Below are 24015 nucleotides of genomic sequence, written 5' to 3' on the forward strand. Positions count from 1 at the left end.
GTCATACAATCAAGACCCTCAGGCCTGGCTCTGCCCCTGGGAACCTGGGGTGATCCCTTGCCTCTCCAGGCCTCAGTTCCCCTCTGAACAAGGAGGAGGCTGTTCTAGGTGATTCCTGCCGCCCCTTCTAGCCCTGGCGCACCGCTCCGTCTGTCTGTTTAGGCAACGGCTCCAGAACCCATGTGGCAGGCGGGGGTAGGGGAGGTGGGCCGTCCTGACCCACAAGGAGAGGAAGAAAGAAATGGAAGACAGAGACAGCTTTGGCTGTGGGGAGAAGGGGAGGAGGAGGGAGGGGAAGGAGGAGACACAGGAGGAGGAGGGACCGCGGGGTGGAGGGCGAGACCCAGCCCAGAGCTCCGAGTGGTTTCCTGTTACCAGGCTCTAAACCCCTCACATTCCTGCAGACCTTCAGACTGCCCGGAGCTCTCGCCTGCTGCCTTCCTGCCTGCCACTGAGGTATGCAAGACCCCTGCCCTGCCTGTCCCTTCTCTAGTCCCATAACCCCTGCACTCTGGTTCACTCCGCAACTTTGTGTACAGGGGAGGGGAAGCTATGCCGGGAGGTCTCTTGGATCAGAGACAGGGATGTGCATCTCCTTTGCTCCATCATTGCTCTCCTTAAGGGACCACGGACTTGCTGCCTGTTGCTTTTCAGGATAACTTGGTCTCTCTTTTAGGTTCTCAGAAAATAATCAGACTGTCTTTGAGGGAGTCTTTTCTCTCTGTCTCTCTCTGTGTCCGTCTCTCTGGTTTCAGAGGCTGCCTTTACAAATGTGGCAGCCTCTTCCTTTCCTGGGAATCTGATCTGGGCACAGCTGCAAGAGGGACCGGCCAGCAGCAGAGTCTGCCCTGCTTCCCATTCCAGAAGAAGAAACTTCCTAGACTTGGTTCTTGGTCAGCGGCTCTGTTTTCCAAAAGAGACTTTGCCTGAATGATACATTGATCTCTGGAAGGCAAAGGGGGAGTCTTCATTTTTAATCAGCACCTCTGGGAAGGCTCCTGTTTCCCTGGAATTTCTCCCCTCTCAAATCCCGTCCTCCAACACACACAAACACACACACACACACACACACACACTCACACACACACTCACACACACACTGATTCCGGTGCCATTCACCCTGAAATAGCACTATCAGACAGTCAGTTTTATCCTGGGTTCCCTGGGGTGTAAACACAGGAAATGGTCAGCAGTAGCCCTCTGTGTATCTAGATCTGAAGACCCCAGACATCTGATATGGTCCAGCTGAGGCACTGGGTCTGATGGGAGGCTGGGTGGGGGGATGTGCTGTAAAGAGTGGAAGGGAGGAGGAAAGATGGAGAGGGTTCCAGGGCAACCTTCTCACACCTTGCTATGAGAAGTTCAAATGCTACACAGGCTGGTGTTAGGTCTTCTTCGGTCTACGGCTCCACTGGCTGGTTGAGAAGTGGACTTCCTGAGTCCCTGAGGACACCAAGAGAAAAGGGGGCATTGGGGGAGGCATGTCTTCTAGGAAGTCCACTCTGCCCCAAAAGAAACAGAGAGACACACATTTTCCTCCGGAAAATTCTATTCTATGCAGAACACATGGAGAAAGTGTTTTCTCTGGGGTTAAACTTCTATACACCCCAAGTGCTGACAGTAGGGTGAGAAGCACATCAGAAGCAAGGTGGCAGACCGAAGGCACACATTTTATGTGTGATCTTAGGTAAGTGTCTCCTCTGGGCTTAGTCTCCCTGTCTGTGAAGTAAGAGGGGTGGACTTGATTGATGGTCTTTGGGGTGCCCGGCGTCCTCTGAAACTTTCAAAGGAAGGTCTCTTAAACCAGAATCCACAGACTAGCTTTTGAATAGGCTTAAAGGCACCTGCAAACCCCTTAAATTTTTATATACAGTAGTGTGTGTGTGTGAGAGAGGCAGAGAGACAGAGACAGAAAGAGGCAGAGACAGCAGCAGTGTAGAAGAGGGTGTTCACAGCCTTCGGTCTAAACATATTCTCAAATGGATGCTGACCCTCCAGGTAGCCGGAGGGCATGATGTGGAAGATGGAGTGGGTGGGTACTGGAAGCAAAGGTGTATTTGCAGGAGGATGAAAAACTGAAACGGGAGTGGTTGGGGGAAGAGAGAGTTAACTCAGCCATCAGCTGCCACATCGACAAAGCCTGGAGCGGAGGGAGGGAGGGTGGGGAGGAAGGGGGTGGTGCCTGGGGAAGGAATCAACTTTTGAAACTTTTTCCAAGTCCCACCCACCAAAACGCTCTTCTTTGCTATGACTCACTCTATGAGGAATGCGAGTTGCCACGGCAACCTTTTTTTCAGGGTCTCTGCCTGCTGGCTGGGGACTCTAGAAACACTTAGAACATCAGGCTCAGTCTGAATGTCCCCCACTCCACTCTGTCCCCAAACACCAGGACAGCAAACTCTAGGTCCTGCCCGTCTGATCTCCCAGCACCCCAGGGCAGCTGTGAGGCTGTGATATGCTTCCCGCTTCCTAGACAGGCAACTTGAAGACCTGAGTTTCAATTCCACCTCTGCCTCAAAAGTGCCATTTGACCTTGAACTAATGGCTTCTCCTTTCTGAGCCCCAGGTTCCTCTTTGGTTAAAAAGCAATAACAGCACCACCTCAAAGGGATACTGTGTGGACAAAACAGGGTGATGCACAGCGAAGCACTTGCTACACTGTGGCCCTCCCACTTAATCAGATGGGTTTTTAGAACTGATGAATTTATGGCACCCAAAGAGTTGAAATCATCCCCAGCTTTTTTGTCTGGCAGCTTCATCATCTTGGGGTTTGGATATAACTTCCCTTTACTAAAAGTGCCGACAGGCACATTTAAACGAAATAAGTATTGTTCAAATTCTTTTGATTTGGGCATCTTCTTGAGTATTTCCCAAGAGTGTTGTACCCTCCAGTGTGGAAAGAGCATTGGCCAAGGCAATGGCAGAGGTGGATCCTAATTCACAGTGAGTGACATTTGGAAAGACACTTCCCCTCTCTGGACCTCAGTTTCCCAATCTATTAAATGGGGAATGTAACCTAGATGGTCTCCAGGTACCCCTCCAGCTCTGAAGTCCTGTGAACCTAAATGCCAGGTGCTGCTTTCATTAGAAGGAATAGTTGGGCTACATTTTTAACACCTCCTGGCCCCCTAGTTGAAAAGGAAACAAGAGAGGATGGGCTAGGGGGTCTTGGGTTACATAACAGTCCTGCTGAAATCTTTATCCATCTCTAGAGACTTGTCAACCAATAGCATGGCTGGGGTTTGCTATTCACAAGAGCAGTCTTCCTTGCTGAAAATAAGCTATAAATAGAAAAGGATGGTGGAGGAAAGAGCTGAGGATGTGAGGTAAACAGGAAAACATTTTATTTTTGAGGTTATTTAGATAGGTAGCTATGTGTGCAGAGATAAAAAACCCACGAGGATGCCAAATATATAAACATTGATTTCACCAACAGGCACCCACTGGCATAGCTAAAAATAAATGTCTCAATACATGAGCAGACACAGAAGGTCATGCACTCAAAGCTCTCCCTGAACGATACCCTGACTCCCAGACAAGGCCCAGGTGTCCATTTTGATGCATATGCAAACTCTGACCCTCACCAACACAGGCTGAAACCGACAGATGCCGAGTCAAGCAGACATGCACAGAGTCGCACACACAGCTTCACGCAGAGGTCCTCAGGGCCATAGGTCACTCATACAGATACACAACTGCTGTTTGTAGCCACACACGTATGTGCACAGCCAGATCTAACTATAGGCCATGGCAGGGAGACAGACTCCTGACCGCCTGTTACATATTACAGACAGAAATTGAGACTCAGGAAGGGAGAATAACTCACTTAAGGTCACACAGCAAACTGTTGCCTGAACCACACTTTCAGATGTCTGGAAACATCCAGATGTTCAATGCATGTTCTGTTTGTTTCATCTGAGCAGGTTGGCATCCTCCATACACTCCTCCCTCTAGAGGCAATGAGCCCCGCGAATAATAAGTGATGAGCAGGACTTCTTTCTCTCCTTTGCTGGCCTGCCATGGCCTAAGCCAGCCCGCATGGCTTTGTCATCAGGGCAGCAGGATGTGGCTAAGGGGCGGCTGCTCATTTGCTTCCTGCTGGCTCCCTCCCTAACCTCCTCTAAAGGAGGAAAGGGAAGGCTGGAGCTGAGTTTTCAGCCAACCCTGGGGATGAAAGAAATTACTTTTTCTCTACAGCACAGAGCCTGGGTCCTGACCCCAGCCCTGAACTCAGGGACAGCTGGGCTGTGCAGGCCCAAGGCCAGCAACCGGTGACTTGACAGAATTATTTAGAAAAACAGCCTCCTTCTCACCCAGAAGATGTCTTAGACAGGAAATTAACTCTGCCCTCACTCATCAAGCTATAGAGCTTGATATCTATAGGGAAAATACAAATGGAAATAGCAACTCTCTCCAGAGCTGGGTTCTTTCAGAAACTTGGTATTAATTAACCCATCTCATCTGTGGATCCTTCTGGGCCATCTTGTGTTGGTCATAGCCTTAGGATCCTGACTTGATCAGATGAAAAATTAAAAATGCAAACATCTGGATGTTTCTGAACATCTGGGAAGTTTAGCTTGCCATCTGACCTCGAGTGAATTATTTTCCTTTTCTGATTCTCAGTTTCCCTATGTCTAAAATCAGAAGCATGGCAAAGAGATTTCCCATGGCTTGACAATGCCAATCCATTTGTAGCAGCTGCCAGAACTGTGTTCAGGATTTGAATGCCACTCTGGACTTTAGAGGAAAAGGTCGTATGATTGATTAGTAATGTCTGCCACGTGCACAGGAGGGGCAGGTGGAGGCATATATGCCACAGATTTGCTATCTTTAGGATGTGACAGCCTGGACACTTTGATGTTATTTTTCATCCCCTTCATTGTGGTCACCCAGATGCAGCAGTGGCCCCTAGGGGGAGCCAAGAAGGAGAGTCTGAAGCTCCACCCTGGGGCCTCTCCTAACCATGGTGAAACGTGGCATCTCAGATGTGTTTATAGAACCTCAGTCAGATTGATTCTAGTCTCACACTCTGGGGCTACTTCTGAGTTGCCTCTGAAGCTTTTCAAAGCTAGGCTTGAGCACTCATAATACCCTAAAAGTTTCCCTTAGCTTCTTCCCTTCCAGCAAGAAATGTTAGAAGTGGAAGCAGGGAGTCAAGGGGCAAGTTGGGAAAGGTGGTATTCTGAAAGATTTCTGCCTCAGTTGACTCAGAATGTCAGGGCTGAAAGGAACCTTAGGGACCCCCTGGCCCCAAGGGCTTCAAAGTCCGTTCATGAAAGAACCTAGAGGCATTCCAAGGTGTCTCAGGGGGTGTCCAAGTGTACAGGATTTCCAGCCCCCATCTCAACACCGCTTTCACCTGCTTTTTATTTTTATTTTTTTTAATTTCAAGCTAATTCATTGAATAGATAACAGTACATTCACATGTTCAACAAATGCAAGAGGCTCTTAGCTGTTTCAGATTTGGACTTTTGCAGAAGACTTCATTGAGAGAAAGAGCTCCTGGCTTGTATGTTGAATACACTGGTCTAAAAGATCCCCCTCATTGTGCAGATGAGTGGCACTAGGTGAGGTCCAGGGAGTAGAGGAGCCTACCCTAATCTGCATGGTGAGCTGGGAGCAACATGGCCAAGACTCGAACCCAGGACCCGACTTCCACATCACCTCTGACTGGCTGTGTCTGCTCCCCCGGGGTGTGAGTGCCCATGTGGCTACACTGGCCGTGATGGTGCCTCTCTGGCCTGGCTCAGCCCTCCTTCTGAGTCCCAGCTCCCGGGCGGGCCTGGCTCACTCACGGGGTTCCTTTATTAGCCTCTACACTTGTTTTCCTCTCTTTGGGCTTGTTTACCAGGAACATGTGTTTTTTTGGAGCCCTTGTTTGCAAGCCAAACAGTGGAAGCAAGACGCCTGGTTTGTGTCAGCAGCTCAACTGAGAGGGCAGCCTGGGGCCGGCTCTGTCACTGTGCCCACTGGGGGCTGGGCTGGTGTGCCTGAGACCAAGAGGAGCAATGTCTCCTTTCTCCACCCCAACACCTTTTCTCCCTGGGCCACAGACAAAGAGCTGGAATTCTTGGCCTGGATTTTCAAGGGGGATGGAGATTCTGGGATCTTTGGATTTTAAGATGCTCTTCCATTGCTAACCTCTTGTATTCTCTCGGGCAAATCACCCATGAGCCTTTCAAGGTAGGTGTGTTATTTGCATTTTACAGATGGAAACATGAATTGAGGCCCAGAGAGGGAAAGTCACTTTCTGAAGGTCACACAAATGCTAAGTGGCAGAGCCAGGATTTGAACCTGTATATTCTATCTCCAGAGCCCCTGGGCTTACCTTTCTACCATACTGACTCTATAAAAGTTGATAACCACCCTGTCTCATATGGTAGACACTAGCCACATGTGGCTACACAGATTTAATTAAAATGAAATACAGTGAAAACTTCAGCCCTTCATTTGCACTAGCAACATTTCAAGTGTTCAATAACCACTGGTGGCCAGTAGCTACCATATTGGACAATGCAGATATAGAATATTTTCATCATCTCAGAAAGTTCTATTAGACTGCATTGCTCCATAAACTCTTCTACTCAAATAAGATTTGATGATTGCATCTCACATTGTGTTTCATGTTCTTAGGGGTCTATGATTCTAAGACCCACGATCTAAAATTTTATGATTCTGAGATTTCCCCCAGTTCTGATGTTCAGGGACTTTTCAGTGTCCAGCGAGAGCCCAAAGGAGGCCCGTTATATTTTGAGGGAGATGAACTGGGGGCACTGGCTGTACTTTTCCATCCCCAGAGAAGTGACCTCAGCTTCGGGTCCTGCTGGCAGCCAAGGATGGGTTTTCAGCCATCTCCAGAGCAAATAAAGGCAAAAGGAAGGGACTGGCTGTACGGAACGGGAGGCAGGACAGGCGGCGGGGTGGGAGTGAGCGGTGTCTGCATCTGATGACCACTGAGCCAAGGGAAACACACCTCCTGCCCCCCTCATCCCCCCACCACCCCCCCAGGCTCCTTTCCTTCCCTGTAACTTGGGCCAGTTCAAAGCCCAACTGGGCCCCCTTCAGGTGAGCACCTAGGGAGGGAGCTGCCACAAAGGGAAACAGTGTGTGAGGTGGAGGGCACGCTAGTGGCAGAGGGGGGCAGCCTGGGTCCTCATTCAGCCCTGCCGCTCGCTCCCTGGGGCTCTGGGCAGGTTTATTCCCCGGCTCCGGCTCCGGGCCTCAGCCTTCTCTCCTGTGTTAGAAGGCAGAAAGACATGCCTTCAGCCCCCAATGGGATGCCGGATTATGAAGACACTTTGAAAAGGATAAACACAGGTGTCATTACAAACTAAAGAGATACAAAGAAGGGAGTTTTCATTTAAAATTGCTCATTTATACAAAAGTATTTTTATTTTCCCTGGGCACGCCAGACCTAGGTTTGATTGGCAAAGGATGGGTACACAGCTGATAATTTCTGGATGCTGGGGTTTGACCCTGTGTTCTGACCTTGCTGGCATTACTGATGCACCCCCTTAGCTTTGCAAGATGGGTGCCTTGCCTCTTCGGCCAGTGATGGTTTACAGAATCTCCAAGAGGGAGGTCATAGGTATGCAGGGAGTATGGTCGCGCATCCGAGAACAGTCCAGCTGCCCCCCTTCCCTCCCATCCCATCATCTGGAGGGAGAGGGTTCTGGGACTGGTGAGGTAGCACTGGGCACTGGGCAAAACCTCCAATTTGGAGAATAACTCCTCCAAGATTTCGTGTCCTTTTCTTAACACTCTCGCTTTCCGCTTTTCTCTCCCACCCCACTCCCATCTCCGAGCATGACCCCTGTGAGGCCCAAACCAACGCCATGGGAAGGGAGTTTGTCAGCTTGGAAGGGGCCTGAATGTTGCATGACTTTCTCCCTCTCAACCTCAGACTCCTCATTGTGACAGCAGGACTCAGAGCCCTCCCATGCCTGCCGGTGTGTCAGAGGCTCCAAGGGGACAGAGTACTATATGGGAGGCCTTTAGAAACTATAAAGTACTGTAAGATGTAGAATTATTTTTCTCTTCCGGCTGCAGCACCAAGGATGGGGGTGGCAGAAAGGGTCAGTGTCTCCCTGGGAAAGAGCGCAGGTGGTGAGGCAGGACAGACAGAAGAGCTGACCCACAACCCTTCCCTGGTCAAAGATGAGCAGTTCCTCTGCTCAAATGAAGGACACAGACTCTGGAGACATCAGTCTTCCTGGCTCTCCAACCTGAAGCTCATTTCATTTCCAGTCCTAGTTGGGCTGTTTCTCTAACGATATGTCTTCTCTGCAATTGGAGCCCAGACGAGATGACTTCTTTTGTTCCTGCTACGAGTCTCCCTTTGACCCTTAAACTTCAAACAATCTCAGACAAGCCCTTCATTCATGCTTTCTCTCCTGTTCCCTTCATCCAAAGCCACATACGGGCGTTGTTTTGCTTGTCTCTTCCAAATGTGGAAGGAAGAAGGGAGATTTTTCCACCTTAAGGCTTGCAGGGAGAGGGGGGAAGAAAAGCACACAGCTGTGTGAGGGGAAAACGTTCCCAAAACTGCCTGGAAGGGGAAGATTCCTCTGGGAGTTGGGGACATCGTGACGCAAAGCCAAGCTCCCAGGTTGATATTTTAAAATTTCTGTTGCTTTTATTTCTTGTATACTCTATGAAATAGTGAGGTTTAGTGTCTATTTCAATCCAATAAGGGACCATTATGAAGTCTGCCCTTCCCCTGTCTGTTTCCCCAAATACCATAATCCAAGTTAAAATGGAGGATATCAGACGGGAGGATGTATGCCTAGACCAGCATATGCTGTGACAGTTTAAGGGCATCTTAAGGGCCCAGGCTACCACCGCAGTGTTCACCTAGTCTAACCCTCTCAACAGAAGGGGGAACCAAGGTCTAGAGAGGATGAAGGATTGAACCAATACACCAGGTTAGTATTTCGACAGAATCAGAATCCCTGGTATTTAGTTCCAAGCCAAGTGTTTCTTCCACAATGCCAGAGTACCTCCCACCAAGGTGCTTGGTCAGCTGAGAAGTCTTGGGAGGAACTAGGGATAATGGGACTGATATGGAAGTTTTTGGGGACGAACGAGGGAAGATACGGTTGTTGCTCACCTTGGCTAAAAGCTGCTTGGGGGCAGAGGGAGCATGCTTGCCCTCTGCGGCCACAGAAGGACCATCAGAGTAGACCAGGAGAAGCTTGAGGGAGGCAAACTGAACAGTATAAGGAAGACCTTTCTAAAGCCATTTGGAAACGGAAGTCCATTCAGTTAGAACAAGAAACGAAATGTCCCCACCATAGTTCCTCAGTTAGGGATGGTATTTTGGCAGTGAACCATCAGAGGAGATTCTGTTCCAAGATGCCTTGCGGTCATGAGATTGTTAGAGTCGAGAGCTCAGCATCTAGAGGAAGGTCACAGCAGTGACCAGGGCAGGAGAATTTTCTAGATCTCAGCTAACATCCTTTAACCGTGAAGGGGAAAGGGAAGGTACCATGCAACATATGTAAGCATTTGGATATTGGTTCCCACACAGGATCCAGAGAAGTACCATCCTCCTGGGTAAATGGAGGAAAGTATGGCCACAAGTTCCACTGGCCACACTCAAAAACTATTGTTCTTTGTTTAGCATGTAGATCTCATTGTCTCAAATTGGCAAGAGGTTGCTGCCCATTAGCTTCTCTTATTAGAGATGGGAAGGAAGCAGAAGGAAGAGGAGGGGAGGAGGAGAGTTTGGGGTATAGGAAGAAAACAATCCTAGAACACCAGGGATTGAAGGGACCCTTGAACATGATCTGGTTCAGCATTGCCCAGACTTGACGAATTAGCCAATAACCTTTGTCGAATCACTTTTTAAAAACTTAAGTAAATGTATTGAGGGGACTTCCCTGATGGTGCAGTGGTTAAGAATCCGCCTGCCAATGCAGGGGACACGGGTTCGAGCCCTGGTCCGGGAAGATCCCACATGCCGCAAAGCAACTAAGCCCGTGAGCCACTACTACCGAGCCGGCACTCTAGAGCCCGCGAGCCACAACTACTGAGCCTGTGAGCCACAACTACTGAAGCCCGCACACCTAGAGGCCGTGCTCCTCAACAAGAGAAGCCACCTCAATGAGAAGCCCGCACCCGCAACCAACAGTTGCCCCCACTCACTCCAACTAGAGAAAGCTCGCATGCAGCAAGGAAGATCCAACCAGCCAAAAATAAAAATAAATAAATAAATTCTAAAAATAAATAAATAAATAAATAAATGTATTGAGAAAGGAGACTTAAGATCACTACCATAAATGGAAAAATCTGTGTACCTTTGTCATAAATAGAAGGAAACTGTAAAACTAAACACAAAGGAGACAAAACAAATTTATCGAATTCCAGCTGGATGTAGTTTCCTGTGGAGGCTCTGAGCCAGAGGCATACTCTCGGTTCAAAAGGGATGAGTGTTAGGTGTTAAAGACACATTAGCACCAAACTGAGACTCTCTCATATAATCAGGATTGAAAGAGAAATGAGTAGAAGCAACTTACTCCCGTGTCTTTCACTATCCTTTATCATGGACCACCTAAAATTACCTTGCATATCACAGGAGTTCAGCGTCAAGAACTCTCCATCAAGCATCCTCCCCCTTGGGGACTTCCCTGGCGGTCCAGTGGTCAAGACTCTGCGCATCCAATGCAGGGGGGTGCGGGTTCGAGCCCTGGTCAGGGAACTAAGATCACAAACAAAAAGAAACCTCCCCCTCACTGAACTCTCCATCTCTCTCCTCCCCACAGGGTTCCTAGCACCATGAGGGCCTGGATTTTCTTCCTCCTTTGCCTGGCCGGGTGGGCCTTGGCAGCCCCTGTAAGTACATAAAGGTCACATCTCTTTGGTCTTACCTCCCATCACCAGCCCAGGGGCATCGAATCTGCCAGCCCTAGATGCTCAGAAGGAACAGAGACTTCCCCATCTTGATTTAACTAATTTAAAAAAAAAAATTTTTTTTTCTTTAATAAGCTCCGAAGTAAAAGTGAATGAGGACCATTGGGTGGAGATTCCAGAGAAGAGAGATTTCCATGTAACATGAAGATGCACTTTTTAACAATCAGAGCTTCCCAGAAAGGGACTAGAATTGCTTTAGAAGGAAGTGACCTGTTTGTCACATGAGGAATTCTAGCAGAGGGCGGGGGATGCTGATGCGGATGATGCTAGAAGGGATTCAAGCCACAGAGAGAGGGCTGGGTTAGTTTCTGAATCAGTGAGGGCTACTTGGTTGCAAGCAACAGACTCCAGTCTGACTAAATTAGGAGGGAAAAGGATATAGGGGTAGATTATAAAATCAAAGGCCTTGGGGAGAACTAGAAAAGGGCAGCTCTGGGATCTGGGAGGTAAGATCTAATGGACGGTCATGGAGGTAAGATCTAATGGACCATCATGGAGGTGTTGCCATTTGAATGTCTCTACTCCGACAGTTTTCACATCTTGAGAAAATGTGCCAAGAAGATTAAAAAAATTCAAAGAGAGCCAATCTAGTTGAGCTTGGGTCCTGGGCCTGCTTCTTGGCCAAGGGACTGTGAGGCACCTTGACTGACAGGCCCTCCAAGAATTGCATGGAGAGGGCCAGCAGTGGTCATCCAATGCTACGCTGGAAGCTGTGACCAGAAGACGGAGGAAGAAACGTGAAGCGGGCCAAGAAAAGTTTTTCACCTATGATTCCCTCACCCTCTCTTCACTAGAAGGTGTGGTGATGGTAGATGCTGGCAATCCTGATCAGGCAGTGAGATTTTGGCAAAAGATCTGGCAAGTCAGCATCACTTTTAGAAGAAGCCCCAGCCAGCCAGGCACCTCAGTCATATGCTATCTTGCTTCTTCTAACTCCAAGTTGACTCCAAGAAGGAATCGCCAAATAATAATAATAATGATGATGATATCATGCTTGTGGGGAAGATAATGACCTCTGTTAAAATTCAGTGTTCATCCCCTCTGGGTCTCAGTTTTCCCATCTGTAAGATGAAGGGAGTTGGTCTGCATTAGCGGTTTTCACACTTCATGGGAGCCTAAGCGGTGGAAATGTTTTTCCAAGCCAAACCTTAGATAGAAGCTCCAGATAGGGCTTCCCTGGTGGCGCAGTGGTTGAGAGTCCGCCTGCCGATGCAGGGGACCCAGGTTCGTGCCCCGGTCCGGGAAGATCCCACATGCCGCGGAGTGGCTGGACCCGTGAGCCATGGCTGCTGAGCCTGTGCGTCCGGAGCCTGTGCTCCGCAACGGGAGAGGCCACAACAGTGAGAGGCCCGCGTACCACAAAAAAAAAAAAAAAAAAAAAAAAAAGCAGCTCCAGATATAACTATAAAGGGAGGTGCTCCAGAGCTCCACAGGGCCCCCGTGTTTGGCTTCTCCTGTGCCTCATCCCTGCTCACAGAAGTCCCTGAGGGACTCTGCTCATTGGAGACCCCCAAGTGCACAGCCTTGGGGGTCTCCAACGAGCCGCTCTCCTAACTCCCCAGCTTTAGAGGTCCAGGCTGAGGCACTTCAGCAGTGAAGCTGGCCTTGGCCCTGACCTCTCCAAACCCCATTTGCACTTCCCAACAGCAACAGGAAGCCCTGCCTGATGAGACGGAGGTGGTCGAGGAAACCGTGGCTGAGGTGTCCGAGGTAGGTGGGGAGGGACCCCAGACCTGCGGCCCCTCTTTGCCCACATCTGCTCCCTGAGAAAGCCAAACAGGTGCTGTGGGTCTCCTGCTGGAACGGGCGCAGCACAGATGTAAATCCTGTGTATCCCCCAATCCTGACACACTCCTGAATGCTCCCCAAACCTTCCACGGAACCTAACAGTTGGGAGCTATGATTTTGAATTTTGTTTACTTTTTAAGCTGTGGGACATTTTTTCGTAGGTGATCGCCCACGGTCTTCCCCATATGTCAAACAGATGAAAGAGGAGCTGCTCTGGTGTGGCTGGAAGGGTGGAGAGCTTGGCACCCCCTCTTGCTCTGACCCCCCTGGTGGTCTCTGAGGCATCTCCACAGAGCTCTGGGGCCCGAGAGGCACAGCGGCCTGTAAGATTCAGTCTCACTTCTGGACCTGGCAATTGTGCTCTCTGTGACCTGGGCCCAGTGCCCCTCTCCAGCTTGTCTCTCCCCATCCCTTTGTGGGTACCTGAGGCTCCAGGCAAGCCCCCTCCAGGCTTTGCCCCTTCCTTGCAGGTCTGGGATGGGGGTAGGGCCATTTGACTCATTCTTCCCCCTCCACCCCAGGTACCTGTGGGAACCAACCCCGTCCAGGTGGAAGTAGGAGAATTTGATGAAGGTCCTGAGGAAGCCGAGGAGGAGGTGGTGGCTGAAAGTAGGTCCCTTCCCCGTATCTGGTCACACGAAGCCTCTGCCCTCTGCTACCTGGGCCTAAAGCGTGGGCCCAGCGTGCATGAAGTTCCTTCCCAAGGAAATGCAGGGTGGGGTCCTCGCTGCAGGATGGGCCGTGGAGGAGAAACTGCCTTGACTGAAAGGTTGGGATTATTTTCTGGAATCTGGAAAGATCTATTTATAGCCAGGCCTTGAGTGTCAGGAAGGGAAGTTCTCCAGCTGCAAATGGCCTTCTCCCCTTATAGCCCTTTACTGTAATTCCAAAGTTGGGTTTCCCATTCCCACTGAGGTCCCCAGTCCCATCTGGTCACTCGATGGCCCCAGAAGCTTTCACACTCGTGAGCTTATTTGATTTTCACACAGCCGTGGGGAAATAAGTCCTGGAAACCTGACACAACTCATATAAGCCTACCCGTGGAGTTAGCGCCAGGGCCACAGCAATGACCCAGGGCCTCTGGCTCCCACCCACAGTGCCAGCAGTCCCATCCCACACAGTGGAGATGCTCCGTACCCCAGGGGCTAGTAGCACAGACTCTGGAGGCGAAGCAAACAAGGCTTGCCTCCAAACCCCGCCTCTTTCTGCGATGCCCTCCGACAGCCCGCGAAGCTTCTCTGAGCCCAGCTTCCGCATGTCTTACTTGGGGAAGGGTGAGATGGTAGGTCCTTGCCCCAGGGCCGTCAGAGGATTATGAGATAAAGCAGAAGCGCCCTTGGCCCAGGGCCTAGCAGGGCAGGCCTCCAACAAAGCATGACTATGATACCCCAGCCAAGCACCAGGAGGAAAAGGCTAGACGGGCTCGCATCCTGAGGGCACAGAATATTCTCATTGGAGCAGAGGGGCGTCTACTGAGTCACGTTCCCTCCCCTCCACGCCCCTCATCCAGTGTTTACCAGACACAGGCAGGCTCTATTGTTCAGTGTGGGCCTTGGGGCTCTGCTCCCTTTTCCGCTCCAGCCGCTCAAGTCTGTTTTGTTGGGCCTTACAGCTCCCTGGCTCCGTGACAACAGCTGACTTTCCAAGTCATTCTGGAAAGTCTATTCTAAAATCCCAAAATGCCTTGCGATGACTGATCCACCGGCAGCTGAGGACACAATGGTTGCTTCCATCCTTGGGGGAGCTATATGGTACCTGGCGCTCCTGGGTCCCAGACTGAGCCCCCAGCCCCCCAAGTGTGCCTGGCCCTGACCTCAGACTGAGTCTCTAATCCCCAGACTGAGCCAACCGCTCCCCTACATGCCCATTGCTGGGTTCAGCAGAAGAGAAGGGAGGACACAGGGCTGCTCAAAGCCCGAGTGGGGGCCACAGCCTAGGACTTCTGTCCAAGGATCCATTGTGGGGTGGGGTGGACGTGCTAGCCCGGGTGATGCTAACCGGGTGCCCTTGCGCTCTACCAGACCCCTGCCAGAACCACCACTGCAAACATGGCAAGGTGTGCGAGCTGGACGAGAACAACACCCCCATGTGCGTGTGCCAGGACCCCACCAGCTGCCCTGCCCCCATTGGCGAATTTGAGAAGGTGAGGCCTGAGGGACAGGGGCAGGGCGGGGGGCTGGGGTCCTCAGAACACAGAGCATCTGCCCAGAACACTGCTGGCTTGGTGGTCCCACGGGGCAGCTCCAGTCTCAGAGGTCCCCTCGCTAGGTGTATTCACAGCAAGTGAGTCAGAGGGGAGGCTCTTCCCGTCTCTGGACTCTCCAGCAACCACCAGGAATTGACGTGACGCCACCAGCTTCCAGCTCTACTCAGACTCCAAAGGGAATGCATCAACACCGCCAGGCACCGAGATAGGGGCTTTCTATGTGGGAGCAGCCTGGCAAAGCAGCAGGTCCGAAAATGTGCATTCTGGGTCCGACTGAAGGCTGACACCAAACCCCATCGCCACCACTTGTTAGTGTGGGATCTGAGCGATGTTCCACTCCAAGGTTTCTCACCTCTAAAAATGGGACAGAAATAGACTTTATCTCATAGGGCTGTTGTGGGGACTTGTCAGATGATGTCTGGTACTTAGTAAGTTCTCAATATGTGCTATTTAAAAAAATCTTTCAAACCTGTTCATTGCACCTCCAGTAGGACTCAACCATCCATCCATCCATCCATCCATCCGTCCAAGTAAATACTTATTGAGCACCCATGCATGTCAACCATTGTGCTAGTGGTAACCTAGCTCAGGGCAACAAATCGAGTACCAGTATCATTCCCACAACCTCCCACCTGGCTTCTCCATCTTCAATCTCTCCCCAGTACGGCTTATTCTCTGGGCTCCAAATTTTAGCATCTTTGTCAACTCTCCCCTCCTCGTCACCCCTTCACCCCCTACCGCACTGGTCACCAATGCCCATCAGTTCTCCCTCTGCAGTGATAATATAAGCAATAAGCGTGTGCAGGATGTTCAACGCAAGGCTCCCCTCCTCCTGACACAGCCACTTACTCTGCCACTGCCTTTGTTCAGCCCACGGCATCTCTGCTCCGCCACCCACTCATGCAGAGATTCGCTAGGAGGACCAACATAACTCAGCACACAGTTGCACTCACCGCTAAGACTTAAGGGTATGTAGCTGGATGAAAAGGGAACCAGATACAGGCAGAGTGTGGAGGAATCCATGCACAGTCTTGCTTACTCTTCCCCCTGCCATGAGGGGTCTCACAGAACCCATTCTTTCCCCAGCTACAAAGATGAGATGTAGCCACATGTGAGCAAGGCTTCTGCCCAAGGAAGCCCTTTAGAGACTCAGCACCCAACGTTTAACTGAGGGCTAGTCACACAGACATCCTCTCCCTAGCATGTACCCAAAGTCCAGACTCCAAGCAGGAAAACCGATGTTCAGCATGAACCATATTATTTGTACAAGCAATCTAGGCACAGTGCGCCACTTTCATCATTGTGGACAGTTTTCTAACAGTGCAGGGAATTGTTTATCAGCCACGTTTTCAGACTCCAGCCGAGGGCCAACCTCATAAGCACACCTTTCTAAGGATAACAATCCCAGGCCTGCTGTATTAACTCTTCTGCACACCCTGCGCTTTACCCATCCTCACCTTCAATTCATCCTTTCCATATCTCCCAGGTTTGCTTTCCCATGTCTCAGCCCTGACTCAGTCATACCACAGCTCAGAGACCAGCAGTGGCTCTCAGCATGGGCTGAACATTGGCCTGGGAGCCCAAAGAGTAGATTCTTGTCCGGGCTCCACCACTAACTCACTGTATGACCCTGCGCTAATCACGTTCCTTGCCTGGCCTTCAGTGTCCCCATCTCTGAAATGGGCAAGGATGGCGGTACCAGCGAAGGGCTCTGGGAATGAGTGTGACGCCCTCTATGCTTTGCCGCCAGGTGTGCAGCAATGACAACAAGACCTTCGACTCTTCCTGCCACTTCTTTGCCACCAAGTGCACACTGGAGGGCACCAAGAAGGGCCACAAACTCCACCTGGACTACATCGGGCCTTGCAAGTGTGAGTCTCTCCTCGGACCCTGCCAAGCCTCCCATCTCAGGGAGAAGGCACTGAACTGGCACGGATGCTGGCTCTGCCACTCCTGTGCTGTGTGATCTTGGGCAAATCTCTTCCCCTCCCCGAGCCTCAGGGTTCCCACTTATAAAATGAGATGATTGTCTACGAATAGGTGTCTGCGTTCAGGACATGTCCAGGGAAGAACTGAGCAGTTGTGGGAGCACAAGATCAGGGAGGATTTCTGGCCTGTCACTAGCATCCGAGACAGCTCATTTCTTTCCTGTAAAGATGAGGAAGTTCTTCTGTAGGGCTAACCACAATCTTTCCTGCTTCAACACGTGAAGCAAAAGTGAGGTTCTACCTGGACCTATAAAGTGTTTTAAAACTACTTGAATTTGAATGCTTTAAAATTGGGGCAAGGCCGTCAGTTCCCCTTAGGCCCTGTTACTCAATATTGTCATATCCTTGGCCATTTTACTCCATTACATTCCTGTCTGCCCGCATAAGACATATGATTCACCACCTTCTTCTAGAAACCTGGGAGCCGGGTGTTTGGCGGAAGGGATGCCAGGGTGTCGTCTGGCCCTTTGTTAGTGATCCCAGGTGCAATCTCAGCTGGCCGAGGCTTCTGCTTCACCGTGGCTGCCTCCCTATCATCTGAAATACCCGAGGCCACCTCTGCTCCCCTCCAAGACAACACCCACGTGGTGTGTCTGGTACATCCTGGCATCAGATGACCCTGGGGAGGGCCCCTCACCTGCTTCAGGTGTGCAGCGTGCAGAGAGGTGGAGGAGGGGGAATGAGGTTCTCCTGTGGTCAGCCCTGCTCTCCCAGTTACGGGGCCCAGGGTGTGAAATGAGAAGGCACAGCCTAGAGAAGGAAGGCAGCGGGAGGAATGCTGGTAGGAATTCCTGGGCAGTGAGACTGACACGTGCTGAGAGGCTCTCCCGTCCTCTGGGGCGTATCACTCACTCCCTCCAACTCCTAGTGTCTCCAACCCAGATCTTCTCTTCCATTCCCCAGCTGCTGGTGAAGAAGGTTGTGGCCCTAATCACAGAGAGGGCTTTCCATAGGTGAAAGGATGAGGGAAGGGTGGACCCCTAGGCCCTCAGGCACCCACATGCTCTGGTGCTGGATGAGGCTCTGACAGTGTGGCCTTAGTCAAGCCCCTTCTCTCCACACGGACCTCTAATAAGTCCAACAAGAGGGTGGACTTGGAGGAAATCTCCAGGTCTGACATTCTGGGATCCTAGGTTCCAAAGATCAGGATGGAATCGTATCGCTAAGAATGTTCTGGTGATCAAGCATACCTGAATCCCCACCCCAGCTAAGCGGGGCCTATGGGTGGATGCTATTCCTCAGTATCCCAGCTTCAAACACCTCTCAAGAGTCAACATCATCATCGAGGGTCCTGGCCTCTGTTTTCAGGGTGCAACACCCAGAAAAATGCAAGAGCCATTGGAGGGAACCATTTCCCTCCGCAGATCAGATGAAGGTCAAGGGGACAGCAGACGTGCCCTTTGCACTTGCCCATTTGCAGAGTATTCTTCCCCCCACACAATCTCTTTTGTTCAAAAGGTGTGAAGACACTGTGGCCCAGAGAGGCTGAGCCCTGTGTTTCAATCAAGGTCGCTGATTGAAGCTTCTTGCTGGAGGAGGGCGTGGGGCATGGGGCAGGGAGAGCCGCCCAGCCAGCATGTTGGCCCTCAGGCAGGGAGAATCAGGGTCTGTGCTGACCATCCTTGTGTGTTGGACCCTAGACATCGCTCCCTGCCTGGACTCTGAGTTGACTGAATTCCCCCTGCGCATGCGGGACTGGCTCAAGAACGTCCTGGTCACGCTGTACGAGAGGGATCAGGACAACAACCTTCTGACCGAGAAGCAGAAGCTGCGAGTGAGTGTGGTACCTTTTCATCCTGTCCCAGGGCCCCTGAGCTGGACACCTCCTGGCCCCAGGCTGGCTGGGATCCACAGTCCCATTCCTAGACCTAGACCCCTAAGTGTAAGCCCACGTCCCCACTCCAACGAGTGCCTGTATTCTGGGCGCTAGGACACAGACTCCTCCTTGCTGCCTTTGAAGGCTCCTAGAGTACATTCACGCCTTAAAGGCTCTGAGGAGTCCTGTAACAAAATGACCTGCTGGGCTTCCCCGGTGGCGCAGTGGTTGAGAGTCCGCCTGCCGATGCAGGGGACACGGGTTCGTGCCCCGGTCCGGGAAGATCCCACATGCCGCGGAGCGGCTGGGCCCGTGAGCCATGGCCGCTGAGCCTGCGCGTCCGGAGCCTGTGCTCCGCAACGGGGGAGGCCACAGCAGTGAGAGGCCCGTGTACCGCAAAAAAAAAAAAAAACCTGCTCACTTTGTCTCCATAAGAGACATAAATAACTTTATTCCTTTTTCCTTCTGAGTCCATGGATCTTAAACTTTAATGGACACACCAAGCGCTAAGAGTACTGATAAATGCAGCTCCCTGGGCCCCGCCTCAGGCCCACTGAATCAGTGTCTCTGTGAAGTGAGCCCCAGGAAGCTGCATCTGAACATACTCCCCAGTCATTCTGGTGTGGCAGCCCTACGGAGAGCCCTTTGAGATCGCCCCAGGCCTTCATTTTTGTGGTCGAGATGCTGGTACCCATCTACGCCACTTCCTTTCCTCATTTTGAACCGTGCCCTTGGCTGGCGTCCGCCAGCTCTGGCCTCCTGTCAGAGGTGGGAGGGGCCCTGACTGGTCTGCACAGCCTCCCCGGACTCTGTCCCACGCGTCTCTGCTCCCACAGGTGAAGAAGATCCACGAGAATGAGAAGCGCCTGGAAGCCGGGGACCACCCCGTGGAGCTGCTAGCCCGGGACTTTGAGAAGAACTACAACATGTACATCTTCCCTGTGCACTGGCAGTTCGGGCAGCTGGACCAGCACCCCATCGATGGGTAAGACCCCAGGCCCTCCGGATCCCGGGGAGTTGCTCTGGCTTGGCTCTGGAGTGGACAGTCATGGGTCAGCGTTGCTAGGTGCACTAGATGCGGTCAGAAAACCTCCCAGTGGCCTCTGCTGCTCCCAGCCCTAGAGCCCACGGTTTGCCTAAGGGCTGTGGCAGGAAGGGACAGGTGTAGGAGAAAGGATGCAGGACCAGGAGGGAAGAAAGCCATGAGACACTCCCTCCTGCCAGAAGAGGCAGAAGCCATTGGAACTGAAAAGCCGTCCTTAACCCGGTGAGTGTTGGCCTGGGGTATCCATTCACGGAGGGAGAGCGAGCTAGGAAGGAACGCCAGACTCCTCGGGGCGGCAGAGCCAAGGTGGGGCGGGCTGTGTGCTCACGGTCCTTCAGCAAGACCCTGAGACCCAGCCCTAACAGGGCAAACCGGCCCTGGAAGTTCTCAAGAAATTCACAGAGCCAGCCCCATCCCCAAGGCAAGCCCTTGGTTTGATTGCAATGAGTTAGGAAGTGCTGTGTAACTGCCCTGCAGGATAGGCAGGGAGTTGGTCAGTGAACAAACACTGAGTGTCTATTACACGCCCAGCACGATGCTAGGCAGGGGATTGAACAGTAATCGGAACTGACATGGCCCTTGCCCCCATGGAGCTCACACTCTGGGTGATGATCAGTTTTTTCCCAATCGAAGGAAAAAGTAAAGAAGGCTCCTGGAAGTTGCAGGCGGAAGCTGGTGCACCTAGAGCTGAGCAGGGGTGGTCACCCTCACTACCGCCTTCTGGCCTTCTTTTGCTGTGTGTTCTTGGAGCAGCACGAAAAGGAAGGCCACCCTGCTCGCACGCTGTGCCCAGGGATGCTCCCCTCGGGGAAGCTCACTGCTCCCTCCTGGTCCAGCCCCTGTGCCTGGAATCTGCCCACCCTGTGGGTGATCCCGGGGGCCTGGGGTCTCCTGAGCACTGGGAAACTCCCTGCTGCTTCTCTCCCAGGCTCTTTCCGTGGCTGGGATCCATCTGAGTCATACTGTGGCGGGGAGGGCAGAAGTCAGGGGACATCTGGAGCTCAGGCTGAGCGAGGAAGGGGCCAGGAGGGAGGCTTCTGGATGGAGCTGCAAGGACTGTGAGTCTGGGAAAGCTCTTCAGCCTGGGTCAGGGGATCCATCCTTCCCCTCTCCTTGTCCCAGAGCTGCCTGGTGACCTTGCTTAAGTCCCCGCCCCTCTCTGGGGCTCAGTTTTCTCACTGGTATACAATGAAGCGGGGGAGGGTTCAGTTCAAACACTGTGTGATTCCTTGCAGGAGTTGGGTGGGGCAGGAGGGCCTGGGGTTCAGAGAGATAATTGGAGTCAAGTTGTAGTCCCTTGGGGAAGAGTGTTTTTTCAGGAAAACGAATTGAGCGCTCTGGGGAACAAGGAAAAAAAATCATACATGTGCTCTGGAGTCCAGGCCAGCTGGAAGGACAGTGGGAGAGAAATCAAAAGGCCTCCTTCTTACACATGACACAGTGTACAAACGATAAAGTTCCGTCCACCCTCCCTGCCAACCCCAGTCTCTTCCCACGCTCCTCCCCGGAAGTCGGCACTTTCTTCATTTTGATGCATCTCTTTTTAGCCTCTTTAATGTGCATTTGCAGCTGTAAAAACATGTGTCCACAGAAAACATGCATCGTTGTTCCATACCAGATTTTGATCGACCAATAGCAGAAATGCTGAATATTTTCAGTTTAAGTTTCTGTGCCCTCAACTCTTAGCCAATTAGGAAACCCATGCACCAAGAGACCTGTGTTATGAACCCACAGACATCAGAACAGAAAGGGCCCTTAGGCGTTATGGTCAACCCCTCCCCCTTTGAGGGAGGGGCAAACCGAGGCTCAGGGTGGGGCAGGGCTGTGCTCTCAGAAACACAGCAGGTCAGTGGCAGAGCTGGAGGGAGACCCAGGATTCTGGCTTCTCATCTTGCATTGAGCATCCTTGCCTTTGGCCCCGAGGGGCAGGCTCCCTGCCCCTGGCTCCCCATGCAGGGGTGTGGGGCTTTCTCAAGCTCTCAGGCTCTCCCCACCTCATCCCCTGCAGGTACCTGTCTCACACCGAGCTAGCCCCACTGCGTGCGCCCCTCATCCCCATGGAGCACTGCACCACCCGCTTTTTCGAGACCTGTGACCTGGACAAGGACAAGTACATCGCCCTGGACGAGTGGGCCGGCTGCTTCGGCATCAAGGAGAGTGAGTGTCTGGGCAAAGGGGCCGCCGTCCTCTCCCTCCCTCTTCGCTGCCCTCTCTGCCGTCTGCGTGTCTGTCCTCTCTGCCCATCTCTGCTCTCTGTGCCTCATTAACTTCTGTCTGCTCTCCCTGCCTGGGTGGGCCTCGCTCTCTCAGGCAGCTTCCTGATCCTTCTCTGTCCATCCATCGGTGTCTCCTTCTCTCTCCCTTCCTCGAGCATCAGCTCTCACTCTGTGTGTAGCACTACTTTGGGAACTGACAGGCACCTAGAGAGGAGACAGGGAGCGTAACTTGGCAGTGGGTGGAAGTGACAAGGACCGGCCAGGGAGGGGGAGACCAAAGTTCTCAGTCATAGGCTCCCTGGTTGACCTTGGACGGGTCACCTGGCCCCTGGTCCCGGGGATGGGTGGGATCCGCCAACCCTCTGGGAAGCACATCTCCATCAACACCGACCTCCAAGTCTAACGCTGCTGCTTCTTGCTTTACAGGGGACATCGACAAGGATCTCGTGATCTAAAGCCACGTCTCCACCTGCAGAACCAGATTCTTTCTCTTTGACCTTCCCCCTCCTGTTTTCCCCAATGTTTAAAATGTTTGGATGGTTTGTTGTTCTGCCTGGGGTCAAGGTGCTAATATAGACTTAAATGAATACATTAACGGTGCTAAACATGGAAATTTTAACCCAAGTCATGACATTCTTAGCTGTAACTCAGCTAACACGGCCTCTTACTCATCTACTAACGGTCCCACTTTTGTCTTAACCTTTGCACCTCTCTGCCCATCGTCTTAGTGGCATATAGGTGGAAATTTTGATCTGTTCAAGTCTGCCTTCAACACACGTTGCATCTTTAGATTTTCACTTTTCTGTTTGAAACTAATACTCACTGTATCAGACTTTGTGTTCATTTTATTTCAGGGTATTGGCTGCCAGGGGGGTCATCCCTACGTGGCCTGAAGTTGGGCAAAGGGAAGTAATAGACATGTGATGTTGGCAAGGATGTTTCTGGGGCTAGAGGATCAGTGGTGGGGAAAACCTGCAGAACCCACCAGCCAGAACCGTGGATAACAAATCTTGTTTGCCCGGGGCTGTAACTGAGAGAAAGAACCCAAGACTGTGTTCTGGGAATACATAAACTCTCACGTCAACCCGGTTCCTCACCATTCCCCACCCCCCTCACTTTTCAGTGCTGTTTCTTTTCATATTAGGCTGTTTGTTCAAACTTTTCAGAGCCGTGGACCATCAGTTCTCTAGAATCCACCACACCTCTGGGGGACAGATCACCACATTGTACAGGGCTGCTCCCCTCTGAACTGTCTTTGGGAGATGCAGGAGCAGGAGGGTGTTTCAGCCAGAAAGGCCAAAATCAAGAAGAGAGGCTCAGAATGTTGGAAAACAGAAAAAGTGCAGTTGGTGAATCGGTTTTGTTTAGGGTTTTTTTTTTTTTTTTTTTTCCTCTTTTTTCACATCTGGATGGCTGTCATGAGGGATCTTTCCTGTGGTTGCCAGCACGTTCCTCCTCTTCTCCCCCACCCCTCTCTTTTCTTTCTATTAATCAAAAGAAACTTCAAAGTCAATGGGATGGTCGGATCTCACAGGCTGAGAACTCGTTCACCTCCAAGCATTTCATGAAAAAGCTGCTTCTTATTAATCATGTAAACTCTCACCACGATGTGAAGAGTTTGACAAATCTTTCAAAATAAAAAGTACTGACTTAGAAACCGCCTTCCTGAGCGATTTTGCATGTGTCTTAGTGACCTCATTTCCCTGACACGCCAACACATGGACATTCGTGTCCATACACAACTGTACAAATGCAAAGTTTTGCAAACACACTTTTCTGCTTTTGTACACACACATGCACACACACACAGGCTTGCTTATACACAGGGAATGCACGGTGCTTATAAGCACAGATTTAGCTTACTCTTAATTTTATGACCTGGGGGCTGACCTTTTTCATGACTGCACTTCATTATCAGAGCACCAGGCTAAGCAACTCTCTCCCTTCACTAACCACTCACTCATTCATCCAGCCATCCATTCAATAAATGTTCACGACATACCTACTCTGGACAGATCCCATTCCAGGTGCTATGGGCACAAATG

At 51.4% G+C, this 24015-nt stretch overlaps 1 protein-coding gene across 1 annotated transcript; it reads left to right on the top strand.

Annotated features, from left to right (window-relative positions):
* Positions 1–305: 305 nt before the first annotated feature.
* On the top strand, positions 306–23631 carry SPARC (secreted protein acidic and cysteine rich). Its single transcript, XM_004280325.3, has 10 exons — positions 306–456; positions 10764–10833; positions 12559–12621; positions 13221–13308; positions 14721–14842; positions 16656–16776; positions 18534–18667; positions 19546–19694; positions 21763–21911; positions 22397–23631. Exons 2-10 carry the CDS (start codon positions 10777–10779, stop codon positions 22423–22425), a joined length of 912 nt encoding a protein of 303 aa, XP_004280373.1. The 5' UTR covers positions 306–456; positions 10764–10776; the 3' UTR covers positions 22426–23631.
* Positions 23632–24015: the final 384 nt, after the last annotated feature.

This window comes from Orcinus orca, chromosome 3 (assembly GCF_937001465.1).
Source record: "Orcinus orca chromosome 3, mOrcOrc1.1, whole genome shotgun sequence".
In the NCBI taxonomy this organism is placed as follows: Eukaryota; Metazoa; Chordata; class Mammalia; order Artiodactyla; family Delphinidae; genus Orcinus; species Orcinus orca.

Bases quoted from the DNA above. Each gene is read 5' to 3' on its own strand.
- SPARC (XM_004280325.3), top strand. From the start codon at position 10,777: ATGAGGGCCTGGATTTTCTTCCTCCTTTGCCTGGCCGGGTGGGCCTTG. The intron at 14,843-16,655 runs GTGAGGCCTGAG...CTTTGCCGCCAG, and splicing joins CCATTGGCGAATTTGAGAAG to GTGTGCAGCAATGACAACAA. The intron at 19,695-21,762 runs GTAAGACCCCAG...CATCCCCTGCAG, and splicing joins GACCAGCACCCCATCGATGG to GTACCTGTCTCACACCGAGC.